The sequence below is a fragment of the Trichomycterus rosablanca genome, chromosome 13 (genome assembly GCF_030014385.1).
Source record: "Trichomycterus rosablanca isolate fTriRos1 chromosome 13, fTriRos1.hap1, whole genome shotgun sequence".
NCBI classification, from domain to species: domain Eukaryota; kingdom Metazoa; phylum Chordata; class Actinopteri; order Siluriformes; family Trichomycteridae; genus Trichomycterus; species Trichomycterus rosablanca.
In genome coordinates, this window is record NC_086000.1 from 17578697 (window position 1) to 17594313 (window position 15617).

Sequence of the window (15617 nt, forward strand, 5' to 3'; positions counted from 1 at the left end):
ACAAACAGAAGAGTTTAATTAAGATTCACTGAATCAAACACCGCTGAACTGAATCAAAATACGGAGCCGATGAGCGCGATCAGGATTGGCTGGAAAGTAACGAATTACATTTACTCGCGTTACTGTAATTAAGTAGTTTTTTTGCGTACTTGTACTTTTTAAAGTAGATTTTACAGCCTGTAATTTTACTTTTACTTAAGTATGTTTTGTACTAAGAATTGTAATTCGCTACATTTTAAATCACATCCGTTACTGAGTAAAAAAAATCGCGTCTGGGAAACTGCTGCAGTGAATTCTGCGATAGGGAGTCGGATCTTTTGTCTCGGTTCCTTTTAAAGAGCCGTATGTATGTAACGACTCCCAAATGCGAATCGGTTCCTTTATTTTGGCTTAAAGGGCCGTTCAATAGAATCGAATCATTCTACGACACATAAAAGTGGTTAATACAGTTTGAAAGTTTTATGGGACTAAAATGACACATTACACATCCTTAAAGGTTTAAAATGTTGTATCCACCCCCCAAATCACAAAAGGACAAAATCAAAGCTGAGCTGAGTGATCACTTGATGCCCCCCCAATGTACTGTAGATACTGATACAGACCCACTCAGTGGTGGAAACAGCACAGTACAGGCTCGTGTTTCTTTTAATAAACCTGTAAAGAACTTTTTGTAGTTTTTTTCCTAATGTAAGGAGGTTCTGCTGAACATTATTTAAAATAAAAGTTGTTTGTGAGCTATTCTTAGATATAGATAGATAAGGATATAGATAATTTAGATATATTTTTTTTTAATTATTGTTAATTATTGTGATATCGTTATTGTTATAAAGTTTGAGTCCCTTAAAAGGATAATTATAGGTGGTGCTGTTACTATTTTTGCACTTCTGCAGCCTTTAATTACAATGCAAAAAAAAGAAATTTGAGTCTTATTTTAATTGCATTATACAAGAACAAAAAAAATCGAAATCGTAATCGACAATTGGGTATAATTTTAAAATAATCGAGATTTTTTTTGTGTGCAAAATCGCCCAGCCCTAGCGGGTACATGCGGCACAAATAAAGTTCCTTAGCTGGATAGCTGGTCTTACTCTTGAAGATAGAATAAAGAGCACCACGATTTGGGATGCTCCTTTGCCAAGGGGAAAGCCAGGTAAGTGGTTGAGAGATTTCCCTAGGCTCCCCCCTAGTCTGCTCCTGCTGGAGCTGTTTCAGGCCAAGGATCCTGTAAAGACATTATATCCAACGGTTAGCTTTGGAGCACCTAGTGATCCTTCAGTAGGAGCTTGAACCTGTAAACCTTGACGATGGCAAAAAAAAAAAAACTTTTGAACCCAAACATTATGAGGAAGAACCCTTGAGATACTCAAAGAGGACCCATTCTTCCTGGAGGGCTTAGACTGCATTTGGATTAAATTAAGAATAAAGCAGGTTTAAGGTGCTTTCAAATGTCTGCACACATGGTTATTCATAAATCAATGGTTGTTTTTGTTTAAGTACATGCTACTTAATTTTAAGCCTGGGTTTCCAGTTACAGACAGTTTGGGGAGGTGCCCCAGCCTCCCTGTATTACTTGTTTAGTGTGAGCCATTAAGAAGCTGGATTTCCCAAGCTCCTGTTGGAAATCGGTTCAGTTCAGACTGACTAGTGGTTTGCTTGACTTTCCTGGGAGGAGGACAGTTGCAGTTTACAGTTTTCAGCCTAACTATGTGTTTGCAGGACAGAGTTAACAAAACATTGTTAATTGTAAGTCTTTTGTTTGCTCAGTTTATTTTAATTCGGCAACGTTGAACGGTTTTTCGGCTACATCGAGGGTTTTCCTGGCTCTTCGAACTTTTAGCTTCTGAATGGGTTAAAGCAGAAAGAGTCACCCAGCTGCCTTATACTGATGTTAAAGTGTAGCCATTCTGATTACTCCTAGGGTTGCTCTGAAATGGAGCAACAGGCTTTTACCCAGGCGGCAGGTCACACACCGTCGCTGAACTCTTTACAGAACAATGCATGAGTCCCTGCAGGTTTTTTTTTTTAACGTGAATAGTGTTCTTTTGTAGCATTGATGGTCACTGCACTGGCTGTAAAACTCCTATCTTGCATTGACCTCACAATGGCTTTCCTCATAGGGCAGAGTTGTTCAAAGATACAGTGTATTCTACTGCCAGAGGGCCTCGGTGCCTATTGTCTCTACATGTTTATAGTGCTTTTGTGCCCTGCTGTATGTTTGGGATAGGGTGTGGGGGATGGTGTGTGAACTCTTTGTTATGCTGGAAGTAAGAAAAAAAAGTGATTCTCTCCATATACGAGAACCATTTTCTGAAACTTTTAATTTTGCCATATGTTTGTAGTTTGAGCGACATTTTTACAGATTGGCCAAAACACACATTTAGTCAACAAGTAACAATAAACAGAAACACTCAACCGTGGTGCAATATATATTTTTAATTCCTTAATTCTATTCATGCATTTGTCCCTTTTTCCTGCAATTCAGTCTTATCCAATGACCCAGTTGTATTTCCTCTACTGCTGCAGTCTCTTAATCTGACGGAGAAGGGCCGTACCATTTACATTTTCGGCATTTAGCAGACGCTTTCATCCAAAGCAACTTACCGTACTGTGACAGTATACTGTCTAAGCAATTGAGGATTAAGGGCCTTGCTTAAGCGCCCAACAGTGGCAACCTGGCAGTGGTGGGACTTGAACCAGCAGCCTTTTGATTACCTTGAGTACCTTAACCACTAGGCTACAACTGCCCTATACCGAACACACACTGACACGTGCAGTTGCCAACCCTCTTCACCTTCTTGAGACCGGTTCACACACGGATCAGTATTGTGTACAGACAGTCACACACCGATCTCCATCAGTCCCCGTTTCTGTGCGGTCATCATCGACCAGCCAGCAGAGGCCCAATTGCAGCAGCAATAAGAATTCCCTTCGGCTCGCGCTCACTCATATGTAGGGGTGAAACGATTCCTCGAGAAACTCGAGTAATTCGATTACTAAAAATCATCGATTCAAATTTATCGCATCGAGGCATTGTTTAATCCATACAACTATATACAGCTCACGGTGTTTCGCACGGACTACTTTCACTTTTGCACAACGTGTTTACGCTGTGGGCAGATGACCGAGGGCTGCATCCGAAATCTCATACTTAAACAGTACTTAACAGTACAATTTTGGACACGCTCGCCGCTCCCGCATACTGTTTAGTATGAAAGTGCCGAGAGACAGCACGGACTGCAAAATGGAGAGAGAGAGAAAATAGCAAGGGGCGAACAGAGGAGACTGGACAGAAAAAAACACAAAGTTTGAGATCATTTTAAGCTGGAAAAAAACGAAAACTCAGGACAACATCCACACCATCAGAGCATCTTGTTGATTGACTTTTCTTCATTGTAACCACCACAGGCTTTTTTAAAGGCTTAGGCAAACACACATGTACACGCACACAAATGCATACAGTCCTGACAGAACCTCCTACAAATGCCACAAAGCATCCCAACAAAATATTAAAGGTTTATGTTGTGCGTGAGCTGTAGCTGAAACTTTTAGTTCTGAAAGTTGCAGAACTATTGTTTATTATTATTTATGCCTTAGTTTTAGGTTGTCTGTATACATTTTAAAAGTAATTTGATTTATTTTTGATGTTTTTTTTTGCATTTTTAAAAAATGTTCTCTTTAAACTGTCCTAATAAAAATGTGCAGTTTGTTTTAAGAGACGCATCTTATTTAATCTTATATGTATTTATTTTTGCTCTTTATTAAAGCAAAAGTATTTCTTATCCGATTACTCGATTCATCGCTGGAATAATCGATAGAATACTCGATTACAAAAATAATCGATAGCTGCAACCCTACTCATATGTAGTTAATCGTAATTGTGTAGGTGTCCGGCCGGCCGATAGCAGAGCTGTGATTTTGCATTTAAGAGCTTGAGATCTTAGCAGCGTGTGTGTTTTACCGCTGCACCCCCTCTTTCCCCAGAAGCCTGTATGTGAGTTTTTTTTGGGTTCTTATGGCAGATTTTTACAAAAACCCCAAACAAACAGTACAATACTACAGGTTTGCTGTATGTTTTTTCTGCATGCTGATGTTGTAGGCATTGCAGTGTGTGTCTTTTTTTTTTTTCATAATGCTCACAGACACAAAGTCCCGACTCAGTTTCAGTGGCGGCGTTATCCATGCCATTCAATTATTTTTTTTAATTTAAGGTCGGCCACCTTAAGTTTACTCACACCAACCCTGCAATGGATTGGCTTCCTGTCCAGGGTGTGTTACTGCATTTCGCCCACGGTAGAAACCAAGATAAAATGTGAAAATAAAATAAAAAGAAAATCATTGGCAGGCCTAAACCCATCCTCTTCTACACTAAACTACCGACACTCTGCAGCCAGCTGTAGTGTTTAACCAAACCTAGGTTGTGTTTGGAGATCCAGGCTTCTGTGTGGCTGACAGATGGATTCATCTAGCTTTTTCTCACTCTGGTTCTGTTCTGGAAGTTTGTGTGGTGTACTGTTTTGTGCCTGAGCTGATGTTGCTTCTAGGCGTTTTCACGCACAATAACAATTGTACAGGGCAGTTATTCTTTTCATTATGCATCTTTATGACAAGGCAGCGTCTTATGAATGTGATACTTTTAAAATGACAGCTTATCAGTATTCCCATTTTACTTCCTGTGTTGATTTTGAAAATTACAATGCTGTATGCTTCTTTATATATATCTTTTAGCAAAAGGTGTGGCTAGCAGCCAAATGTAGAAGGGGTGTATACATAATTCCCGCCATAATTCCTTAGAGCAGTTGGGAATTTAGTTGTTATTAAGAGACTTTTATAAACGTATAAAAAATGGACAAAAACAATCTGTTTTCAGACTAAAATATATAATTAGTGAGCACATACCTTGAGTGTATATTGTAGTCTGACAACAATCTTTTAATGCAGTTTCCAGGGCGACACGGTGGCTAAGTGGGTAGCACTGTCGCCTCACAGCAAGAAGGTCCTGTGTTCGAATCCCAGGTGGGGTGGTCTGGGTCATTTCTGTGTGGAGTTTGCATGTTCTCCCCGTGTCTGCGTGGGTTTCCTCCGGGAGCTCCGGTTTCCTCCCACATTCCAAAGACATGCAAGTGAGGTGAACTGGAGATACTAAATTGTCCATGACTGTGTTTGATATAACCTTGGGAACTTGATGAACCTTAATGAAACTATCGTTCCTGTCATGAATGTAACCAAATAGTGTAAAACATGACGTTAAAATCCTAACAAACAAACAAACAAATGCAGTTTCCACGTTTTTACTCCCAATGTAGCTGTTCCCAATTCTTTGACCCCCCATTCGGGCAGCATGGTGGCTCAGTGGGCAAGAAGGTCCTGGGTTCGATTCCCAGGTGGAACGGTTTGGGTCCTTTCTGTGTGGTGTTTGCATGTTTGCGTGGGTTTTCTCCAGGAGCTCCGGTTTCCTCCCAGTCCAGAGACATGCAAGTGAGGTGAATTTGAGATACAAAATTGTCCATGACTGTGTTTGACATATAACACTTGAACTGATGAATCTTGTGTAACGAGTAATTACCTGTCCTGTCATGAATGCAACCAAAGTGTGAAAAACATGACATTAAAATCTTAATAAATAAATTAACCCCTCATTCACTAATCATCTTCTAATAATTACACAAATGTTGTCAGGAAGAGCTATAACTTACTGTCTGCATCGCTATTAGCAGGTTTAATTAGAGCCGTCTTGTAAGAGTAAACTTTTTGCTACTGAATAATTTAACTCATTATGTTTGTTACTGATACTGTTCTACATCACTGCCATCTTTGCTATGTTAGGATTTTTTAATTATTAAACAGTGTATTGTTGACATGAAACTCAGGGACACTAAGGTTACCAGTTAACTGTTGACTAATAATGATTGGTTGTTGGTTAAAAGAATCACACAAAAATGACATTTAATTTGACGTGCACTGTCTACAGGAACAGGAATTGTGTGTACGCAGCCAGTGTTTGCTTCCAACACCATTATCTACCATTTGATAAAATTTTCCCAAACATATTATCAAACCCATTACAAACATAAGCCTATGTTGTCCAGACATTCCCTCTCATTACCAGCTTTTTCCTGGCTCCTCAAGACTAGTTCTTGCATGATAAAAGAGAATACTTTTACTCTACTATGTTATCTTGTTGGCTTGTGTTTAGGTTTGTGGTCACCGTCTGCCGAGTCAATATAACAAACCTTTTTTTTCTCTTTCAGGCTGTAAACTGTAAGGGTCAGCACAGCATCTCGTACACACTATCACGAAACCAGACGGTAGTTGTGGAGTACAGCCATGACAAAGACACAGACATGTTCCAGGTACAGTAAAGCTATTACATATTCAAAATCTGTCTTAGAAAAAAGTCTGTTTTGAACGCAACGATGAACCGGTCATTTCAGATTCAAAGACTCTTTGAATTTTTAGAATTGGCATTATACACATGTTCTGTATGTTTCTGTAAATTTTTTATGTGTAAGAAGATTGTACAGTATGTCTAGAACATCTTTACCCTCTTAAAATATACCAAAACATACACTTTCCAACACTCCTATTTAAAACCTTGGGCAATAGTATGAGTTGGCTTCCCCCTTTCAACCGTATTAGCTTCCAATCTTCTGATATGACTGTTTACAAGTTTTTGAAGTGTTTATAGAAATTAGTGCCCATTTAGGTAAAGGAGCATTTGTGAGGTCAGTCATGCTGAAGGAGGAAGGGTCTTTCCTCAAATTGTTGCCACATAGTTGAAAGCAAATAATTGATTAGATATTATTGATTCTGTACACCTGTTAACAATTGGCGTGTATGAAACGCATATTTCATACAGTGTATAAAAATACTTCAGTATGCGAACAGGAAATGGCCCATATACTCATGCCATTCTGTGATAATAGGCAAGACCATGCTGTTTAAACAACCCAAATACAACAGTACTGAATAATATCAGAAAATAGTGCACTACCCTTGGTGCCCTTTGGACTCACCACACTGTATGCAATTTTATGTTTTTTAATAACCATAATATTAAACTATAACAACCCTGATTATTTGTAAGTTAACCTTGGAAATAGAAAACTAAGCATTGGATGGTCATCATTAGCATAGCAGCCCTAAGTGAGAATGAGTGAAATGTTTCGTATCAGTGACTTTGCATTGTTAAACCCTTATAGCAGTGTATTAAATAGGAACAGCATACATTTGAATTTATCATAACTGTAATCTTGCCGCTCAGGTGGCGCCGCGGTAAAATACGCTAGCACACCAGAGCTGGGATTTCGAATACATCGTATCGAATTTCAGCTCTGCCATCCGGCTGGGCTGGGCGGCTGCATGAACAACGTTTGGCTGTTGTTCATACAGGGTAGGGAGCCGGATAGGGACCTCATAACTGGTGCAGTTACGACCTCTGCTGGCTGATTGATGGCATCTGCACAGAGTGGCGGAATAATGCTGATCAGGGTGTGGCTCTCCATGCACAAGGCTGATCCGCATAAGAACTCAAGTCGTGCAGGTGAAAAGATGCAGTCGGCTACTGCTCGCGTGTCGGAGGGGATGTGTGTCAGTTCACTTTCCACAATCGGGGCGGGGGTCAGCACCAGTAGAGAGGAAGCATAAGGCAATTGGGTAAAAATTGGACGCGCTAAAAATCGGGAGAAAAAGGGAGACAATTCAAAAAACCAAAACTGTAATCGTATGTAGATCATTGTAGCGAACACTTAACAGATTGGCTAGCCTGGCCTCTGGGAGGTTGACTTTTTGTGTCTTGAATACAAACAAGCAAGGTTTTAGTGTTAAAAGTGAATTGCATTTATCTTATGCAAATGTCATGCCTTTTGTCCCACAATTTGTCCCCTCCCAATCTAGTCATATTTAATTACAGGGCGCCAAGGTTTTTTGTTCTTTAGTAAATCAATAAATATCAACAAATGATGAAAAATGACCAGTGGTTTCAAAACATTTGCATAAAATTGTTGATTTAATAGGAGCCACATTTATCAACCAATCACATTCAACACACACCATCAGCTGGTGCTAGTACACATTTCATTAACTGTTGTGGCTGAATTCAAAAATGATGAATGATGGAGTGTTCTAATACTTTTGTTTATGTATGTATGTAATATGTATTTAATATTCTAGCCAGATAAATGGTAGATACTCTGTTTGTTCACATTGATCTGTGCTAATTGGTCATATGATGCAGGAAGTTTTCAGCTTTGCTATTTTTCAGCCTTTATCCCTGAGTCAGGCTCTGTATTTGGAAGTCTGATCCTCGTCACAGCTAATCTAAATCTATCAGAGAGAAACAGCTACTGCAGCTCTCCCATGAGAAAGCATGTACAGTTTCAGGCACGTGTTCTGACATGAGGAAGCCTGCATGTGTCTGGAAGCATGTACGTGTCTAAATGGAAACTGGAAAATGGGCTAAAGACAAATAGCTAAAAATGAAAAGAAGAGAAGAAAGAACAGGAAGTAAAAGACTACAGGGGAAAAAGATCAGCGGAACTAGAGTAGGAGGCTGTTAAAGTACCTTCATTTCAAACTGCAGTTTTACCCCAAAAACCACTAAAGACGTGGGCATTTAAGCTTCACTTATAAGAAAAGTATATCATACAGGAATTATATACAGTATACTTGAAATTATAATTATTAGCAGGAATTAACAAGTCAAATGAAGTTTATTAGACAAAACATGAAATATTTTGGGCTCATTTTGTCTGCAGTGAAATAAGTCAATCTAAGAAACAATTTTTGTCATTTGGATTTTTCATATTGTCTCAACCTTTTTTTCTGATATACGGTTGTATAACCAAATGTATGTAGACACCCCTTTATATACTGAGTTTAGGCCAGAGCAAACGCATTGTTAAAAGGTGTATGAGAATAAATGTATGAAAAACATTGCATTCTTTGAATGAATTTTAGGAAAGGCGCTTACCCTTTCCATAATCTTTGCAATTTTGTCTACAAATTAAAGTCAATAAAGACATGTTTAATTGTTCAGATCATAGTTCATTGGTAGCTGCATATAATAATAGCATTCATGTTAGTAGACAGCAAATTGCTTATGTTCTGTAGAGTTTGACTTACTGGGTGTGTAGAGAACGACTGCTCTTTTTGTTAGTGGGTGGATACGGACAAATGCCTAAACATACAGTTTTTATTCATTACTTTGTAACATATGTAACTGTTTTAATGTCTTGAAAAGATAGCAGTTATTTGTTTTGCTCTCAGTGGTTGATGTTGGAAAAAACCTAAGTCATATGACTGGTCTGTAGACTCTACCATAGCCATACACCAGGCTTTGTCTCAGTACTGTCCTAACTAATTCTAATAATCACAGCTCTGCTTTGTATCTCTACATAGTAAGTGAATGGTAACCTGTTACTTTGATGTATTCTGGTTTGATAGCAGGGCTAATGGACAAGACTGACCTAAAAGAGTTTTTTCTGCTGGTATATTTGAAATATCATGTAGTTATGATGTGTGGAAGCAATACCAAAGCTTTGGGGTCATCACATAATTACTGTTGCCTAAAAACGAGAATGAAGCCTTGGCTGTGTTAAATAGTAAAGTAACTAAGAGGTCTGTTTAACTCGTGTTAAATAATAGTAGTTTTGAAATTATCAAGTTACATCAAGTACATCCAATGGTCTTAATATTTCTGCTTTTTAATTGGTGACCAGTATTTGTTTTATTCTGTGAATTTAGATTGGTCGATCGACAGAGAGCCCTATTGACTTTGTGGTGACAGACACTGTGTCTGGGGGAGCAGACAGCGAGGAAGCACCGATCACTCAGAGTACCATCTCACGCTTTGCCTGTCGTGTGGTGTGTGAACGCAACCCTCCGTACACAGCTCGCATCTACGCTGCAGGCTTTGACTCCTCCAAGAACATTTTTTTAGGGGTGAGTGAGTGTGGTTTTACTATGAACATGTATGCATGAACAAAAAACATCAACTTTTGACTCCTTTTAATACTGCTATTTAAGAATGTGAATATACAATGGTGTTCAAAAAAATAGCAGTCCAACACCATTAACCTGATAAATCACAGTTTTTAGTAAAAGTGATATTTTTACATAGCAAAAAATTTACTTGAAAGTGTAGTAGAGTAATGAAAACAAAACAAACCCAACAATTAGTCCCGTTGTTAAGATAAAGACATGACCTGAATGGGTTAAAATTTGCCATGGAACACATTGACTGTTCCAAACAGAAATGGCTCAACATTTTGTGGACTGATGAAAACAAAATTTTTCTTTTTGGGTCTAGTGGCCGTAGACAGTATGTCAGATGACCCCCGAGCACTGAATTCAAGTCAAAGTACACTGTGAAGACAGTAAAGCATGGTGGTACAAAATGATGATATGGGGATCTTTTTCATACCATGGTGTTACGCCTATTTATCACATACGAGGGATCATGGATCAGTTTAAATATATCAGAATACTTGAGGAGATCATGTTGCACTATGTCGAAGAAGAAATGTCCTTAAAATGGGTGTTTCAACATGACAATGACCCAAAACATCTTGGTTACAGACAAACAAGATTGAGGTAATAGAGTGGCCAGCCCAATCCCCTGACTTCAATCCCATAGAGAACTTGTGTTCTGACATCTGAAACACGTTTTTTTGAGGCAAAACCCAAAATTGCAGAAGAACTGTGGAATGTAGTGTAATCATCCTGGACTGGAATACCTGTTCAGAGGTGCCAGAAGTTGGTCGACTCCATGCAACACAGATCTCGGAAACAATTGTTATGCCACTGAATATTAGTTCAGTAATTTAAAGTAAAATGAAACCTCAAACATTTTTGTAGTTTATAGATAAATTTTTTTAGTTTTTAAAGAAAAATGCTGGCACTGCTATTTTTTTGAACAGCCTAATATTCATTTTTCTTAACTTTCTGTAAATTAACACAAACTGGCTACATTTTGTTAATGTTCTGATTTAGAATTGAAAGTGTAGTATTTTCAGTGCATTTGCATTCATGGAAATGAAAGTTATTATAATGATTTTGTGCTTTATTCACTTTTTTAAAATCACTGCTATTTTTTTGAACACCACTGTATACAGGTATGTTCTGATCATTATAGTATCATCATCTGCTGATCCTGTAGAGCCATTTAGATTAAGCTTGTAAATTGTAGACATGAACAAAATAAGTCACTGCAATTGTAAGCGTTTATGTATTAGTGTGTGTTAACCATTTTTCATCCTTCTACAGGAAAAAGCAGCTAAATGGAAGAATCCAGATGGCCAGATGGACGGGCTGACGACCAATGGCGTTCTGGTCATGCACCCACGTGGTGGGTTTACAGAAGAGTCTAAGCCGGGTGTATGGAGGGAGATATCAGTGTGTGGAGATGTTTATACACTGAGAGAAACTCGGTCTGCACAGACGCGAGGCAAACTGGTCAGTGCTGCTACAAAGTCTTTCATGCTTCTGTCAATCACAAATTAGGCTTTAAACATAGAACTCCTTTGGACGACATTATTAAACATTGTTTATTAAAACATTATGATAAAATTCACGAAGGCGTCATTAAATTCATAATCCTCACTGTTCAAAGGTTTAAATTCAGCACAGACTGCAAGGTTAGTCACAGGTTGATAATTTTTACATTTGACTAACACTATCTAAAGTCACTTACAATTAATAAAGGTCTAAAAGTGAACAATTTTAATTAAGAACAACCATTCAATTATTCAGTATCTTTACTACTAGCCACATTAGCCACAATCTTAGTGCTTTTTGAATGATATGTGTTATTATTGTAGAGAGACTTATTTACCAAACAACTTTTTTCCTCATTATACCAGTTTGTCTGGGTGGCACTGTGGCTCGGTGGGTATCACTGTCGCCTTGTAGCAAAAAGGTCCTGGGTTCGATTCCCAGGTAGAGCGGTCCGGGTCCTTTTTTGTATGGAGTTTGCATGTTCTCCCCGTATCTGCGTGGGTTTTCTCCGGGGACTCCGGTTTCCTCCCACAGTCCAAAGACATGCAAGTGAGGTTAATTGAAGCTACAGAATTGTCCATGACTGTGTTTGACATTAAACTTGAACTGATGAATCTTGTGTAACGAGTAACTACCTGTCCTGTCATGAATGTAACCAAAGTGTGTAGAACATGATGTTAAAATCCTAATAAATAAATAAATAAATACCAGTTTTTCTTGAACACTGTTAGAACAAGCTATATAATGTACTCACTGGCCACATATTAGTTACAGCGTTCTTGTATGTACATTTTTGGCAATTGGCCATACCCCCCCTCCATCTATTAATAAAAAGGTACCCTCATAGGTACCCCACTGACTAGATATTATTTGGATGATTAACTGTTCTCAAGCCTGCAATGTGTGTTGTACTGTAAAGATTTTGAACCACCTCAGTGTCAGTGCTTGAAGGAGAGTAGTGCTGCCACCAAAAAATGTAAATCATGAAGTTCTTCTTAGCTGGATGTGATGTTTTTAGTTCTCTGCTACCCCCTAGAGGTCAGCTGATTTTACACACTATCTAAATGGCTCAATTTTTAGGGTTTTGGATAAACACAATGAACTTGCTGTAAATAGTGTTTGAGCTGTTGCACCAGGACAATTTATAAGCTAGCTATTTTACAAAGTACAGGTACTTAAAGTACTTTGCAGATGTACGTTTTGGCCATACATTATTTAACCATGCATTACAAATTTCCAAAGTGCAAAAATTCAGATTATTATATTCTCAGGTGGCGCAAAGCTACATTAGACCGACTACCACTGGGATCCAGGGCTACATACAGACAGTAATTGGCTATGTCTTCCTGTTTGGGGTCTGTTACTGCATTGTGGCCAGCAAAGGAAGCCAAACCCACCATTATTCTGACCAGGATAAAGCTGTTGTAAAAGGCTTCTTGCTTGAATTCTGACTCATGGTTTATTTTCTATCACATAGGTGGATAACGAGAGCAACGTGCTGCAGGACGGCTCACTGGTGGACCTGTGCGGTGCCACGTTACTCTGGCGCACAGCTGAGGGCCTCTTTCATGCACCCACGGCAAAACATCTGGAGGCACTGCGTCAGGAGCTGAACGCTGCTCGTCCCCAATGTCCCGTAGGTCTCAACACGCTGGCCTTCCCCAGCATGCATCGTTCCGGTCGAGCACTGCCCAGTCTCGCACAGCAGCAGGACAAGCAACCCTGGGTCTATCTTGCGTGTGGGCATGTGCATGGTTATCACGAGTGGGGCCATGGCTCAGACCGCGAGCCCAACAACAAGCGCGAGTGCCCCATGTGCAGAGCTGTCGGGCCCTACGTACCGCTGTGGCTTGGCTGTGAGCCAGCTTTCTACGTGGACTCTGAAGCGCCAACACATGCCTTTGTACCATGTGGTCACGTTTGCTCGGAGAAGTCAGTCAGATACTGGTGTGAAATTCCTTTACCGCACGGCACCCACGCTTTCCACGCAGCATGCCCGTTCTGTGCCATTCAACTCGGTGTCACACAAGGATTCGCCAAGCTTATTTTCCAGGGGCCTATAGACTAGGAGCAGTGGACAGTTATATGGTGTGAAAGCGTGACTGGTTTTTCTATGCTAGAACCTTTGCAGGAAAAGAACACAGTAAAGGATTGTTGCACTGGAAAGCTGTTCTCCTATGCAGAAATACTTCCAGTAGTTGGATTTACCCAGCTGAGCTTGTTATTCTTTCACATCAATCACTGTTACATCATAAGTTGCCTTGGAACTCAGCAGAACTGTTGGACATGTTGTTTTTAGACAGTGAAACAGTCTTATTTAGTGCAAGCTGTTGGATGGGTGGATGCACATGTATTAGATTTCAACACTGTGTGAACACTTTCAGTAGACATTTTTTTTTTATCCAGCTGCAGACCAAGTTTAGTAACCACAGATTAATCAGATAAGTTAAGATTTCAACTGTTTAGGGATTTATATTTATATAATCAATAATCATTTCATTTTAGATAACTCAAGCACTGACCACATCAGGTCTGGGCTAAATGTAGCAAAAAGTGATTTCTGAAGATGTTGCCGAAATGATGAGCTATTGAATTAAATCCTGGCTGAAGCAAAAATATACATATCACCCATTAATATATATATCACCCATAGTCCTGTACATGAACAGCTGTACGCATTGCGTGCATGAACAGTTGCTAGAAAAGTTTTGTATTTTTCTTAATGAAAGAAATGTAGCTGCAAATAGGTTTTCTAAGTTGTTCATTCCAATCTTAAACCATTAGAATCTGTGTAGTGTATCACATCTAACAGCATTATTTTGATTTTAAGAAAATTACAACAGCCTATAAACATGGCAGATAAGGAACAGGAGCTATTTGTCAAAAATAATTTGAAGATTGTGCCAACATTGACTGATTTAAAACAAATTAGTCAAAAAACATTGAATCTTTTTTTGAATAACCAAAAGCAAGAGGTTTTACCAAAGCCTTTCATTTTTACAGACATTATTTTAAAAATGCAAATCAGTAGCCCCACTGCACATGATCAGCTGATTGTGTCTGGGCTTTTAGTTTTATTTATACTTGCTCAATGAATAAATGACAACATAGGATATTGACAGTAAAAAAATATGTTCATGTACTGTTTTGGTTGTACAACTGAGACAATTAGCAAGTGTTGGAATATCTGGGCAGTGCTGGAGTCATGGCTATCCTGAATGCTTTTGAACACTTGTTCCCTCAAGGGCTTGTACACTAGATCTATGCATTTAAGACATCGAATGTCGGATCAGGAGGAGTGCTAGGGCAAGTTTTACAAAGAAATTTGAAACTAATTCAGAATTTGAGAGCCTGCAGCACACTTAAAAAGGGACAGATGTATATTTACCATTTTTACTTTATTTATTTTCTATTAATTACACTTTATAAGAACTGAGAACACATTTACAGTTTTGCATGTGGAATGTTTGCTTATTCTTGCTTGATACAAGACTTAAGCTGTAACAGTCTGGTCACCATTGTCTGAATCTACTCTTCAAGATGCAACATTTTAATGAGGAGACATTAGAACTGCAGGCGGGCCAGTCAAGCACACACTTTTTGTGTCTACGAAGCCCCACTGTTTTAGCTAGTGCTGATTAAGGCCTGGAATTGTCTTGTTGAAATAATCATGTTGCCTTGATGGCAGCATGTGTCTATCTACAGTAGTGTTCAAAAAAATAGCAGTGACTTTAAAAAAGTGAATAAAGCACAAAATCATTATAATAACTTTTATTTCCATAAATGCAAACGCACTGAAAATACTACACTTTCAATTCTAAATCAAAACATTAACTAAATGTAGCCAGTTTGTGTTAATCCTTTACAGAAAGTTAAGAAAAAGGAATATTAGGCTGTTCAAAAAAATAGCAGTGCCAGCATTTTTCTTTAAAAACTAAAAAAAATTATCTATAACATGAAAATTTTTTTGAGGTTTCACTTTACTTTAAATTACTGAACTAATATTCAGTGGCATAACAATTGTTTCCGAGATCTGTGTTGCATGGAGTCGACCAACTTCTGGCACCTCTGAACAGGTATTCCAGTCCAGGATGATTACACTACATTCCACAGTTCTTCTGCAA

General features: G+C 38.7%; 1 protein-coding gene across 1 annotated transcript in view; it reads left to right on the forward strand.

Annotated features, from left to right (window-relative positions):
• The window catches only part of peli2 (pellino E3 ubiquitin protein ligase family member 2), a 32580-nt gene extending 18344 nt beyond the window's left edge, over positions 1-14236 (forward strand). Inside the window, exons 3-6 of the mRNA XM_063007102.1 lie at positions 6249-6350; positions 9742-9939; positions 11263-11451; positions 12971-14236. Of these exons, the coding sequence (XP_062863172.1) occupies positions 6249-6350; positions 9742-9939; positions 11263-11451; positions 12971-13561 (1080 nt within the window). The 3' untranslated portion in view covers positions 13562-14236. The remainder of the gene's footprint in view (positions 1-6248; positions 6351-9741; positions 9940-11262; positions 11452-12970) is intronic.
• The last annotated feature ends 1381 nt before the right edge of the window (positions 14237-15617 follow it).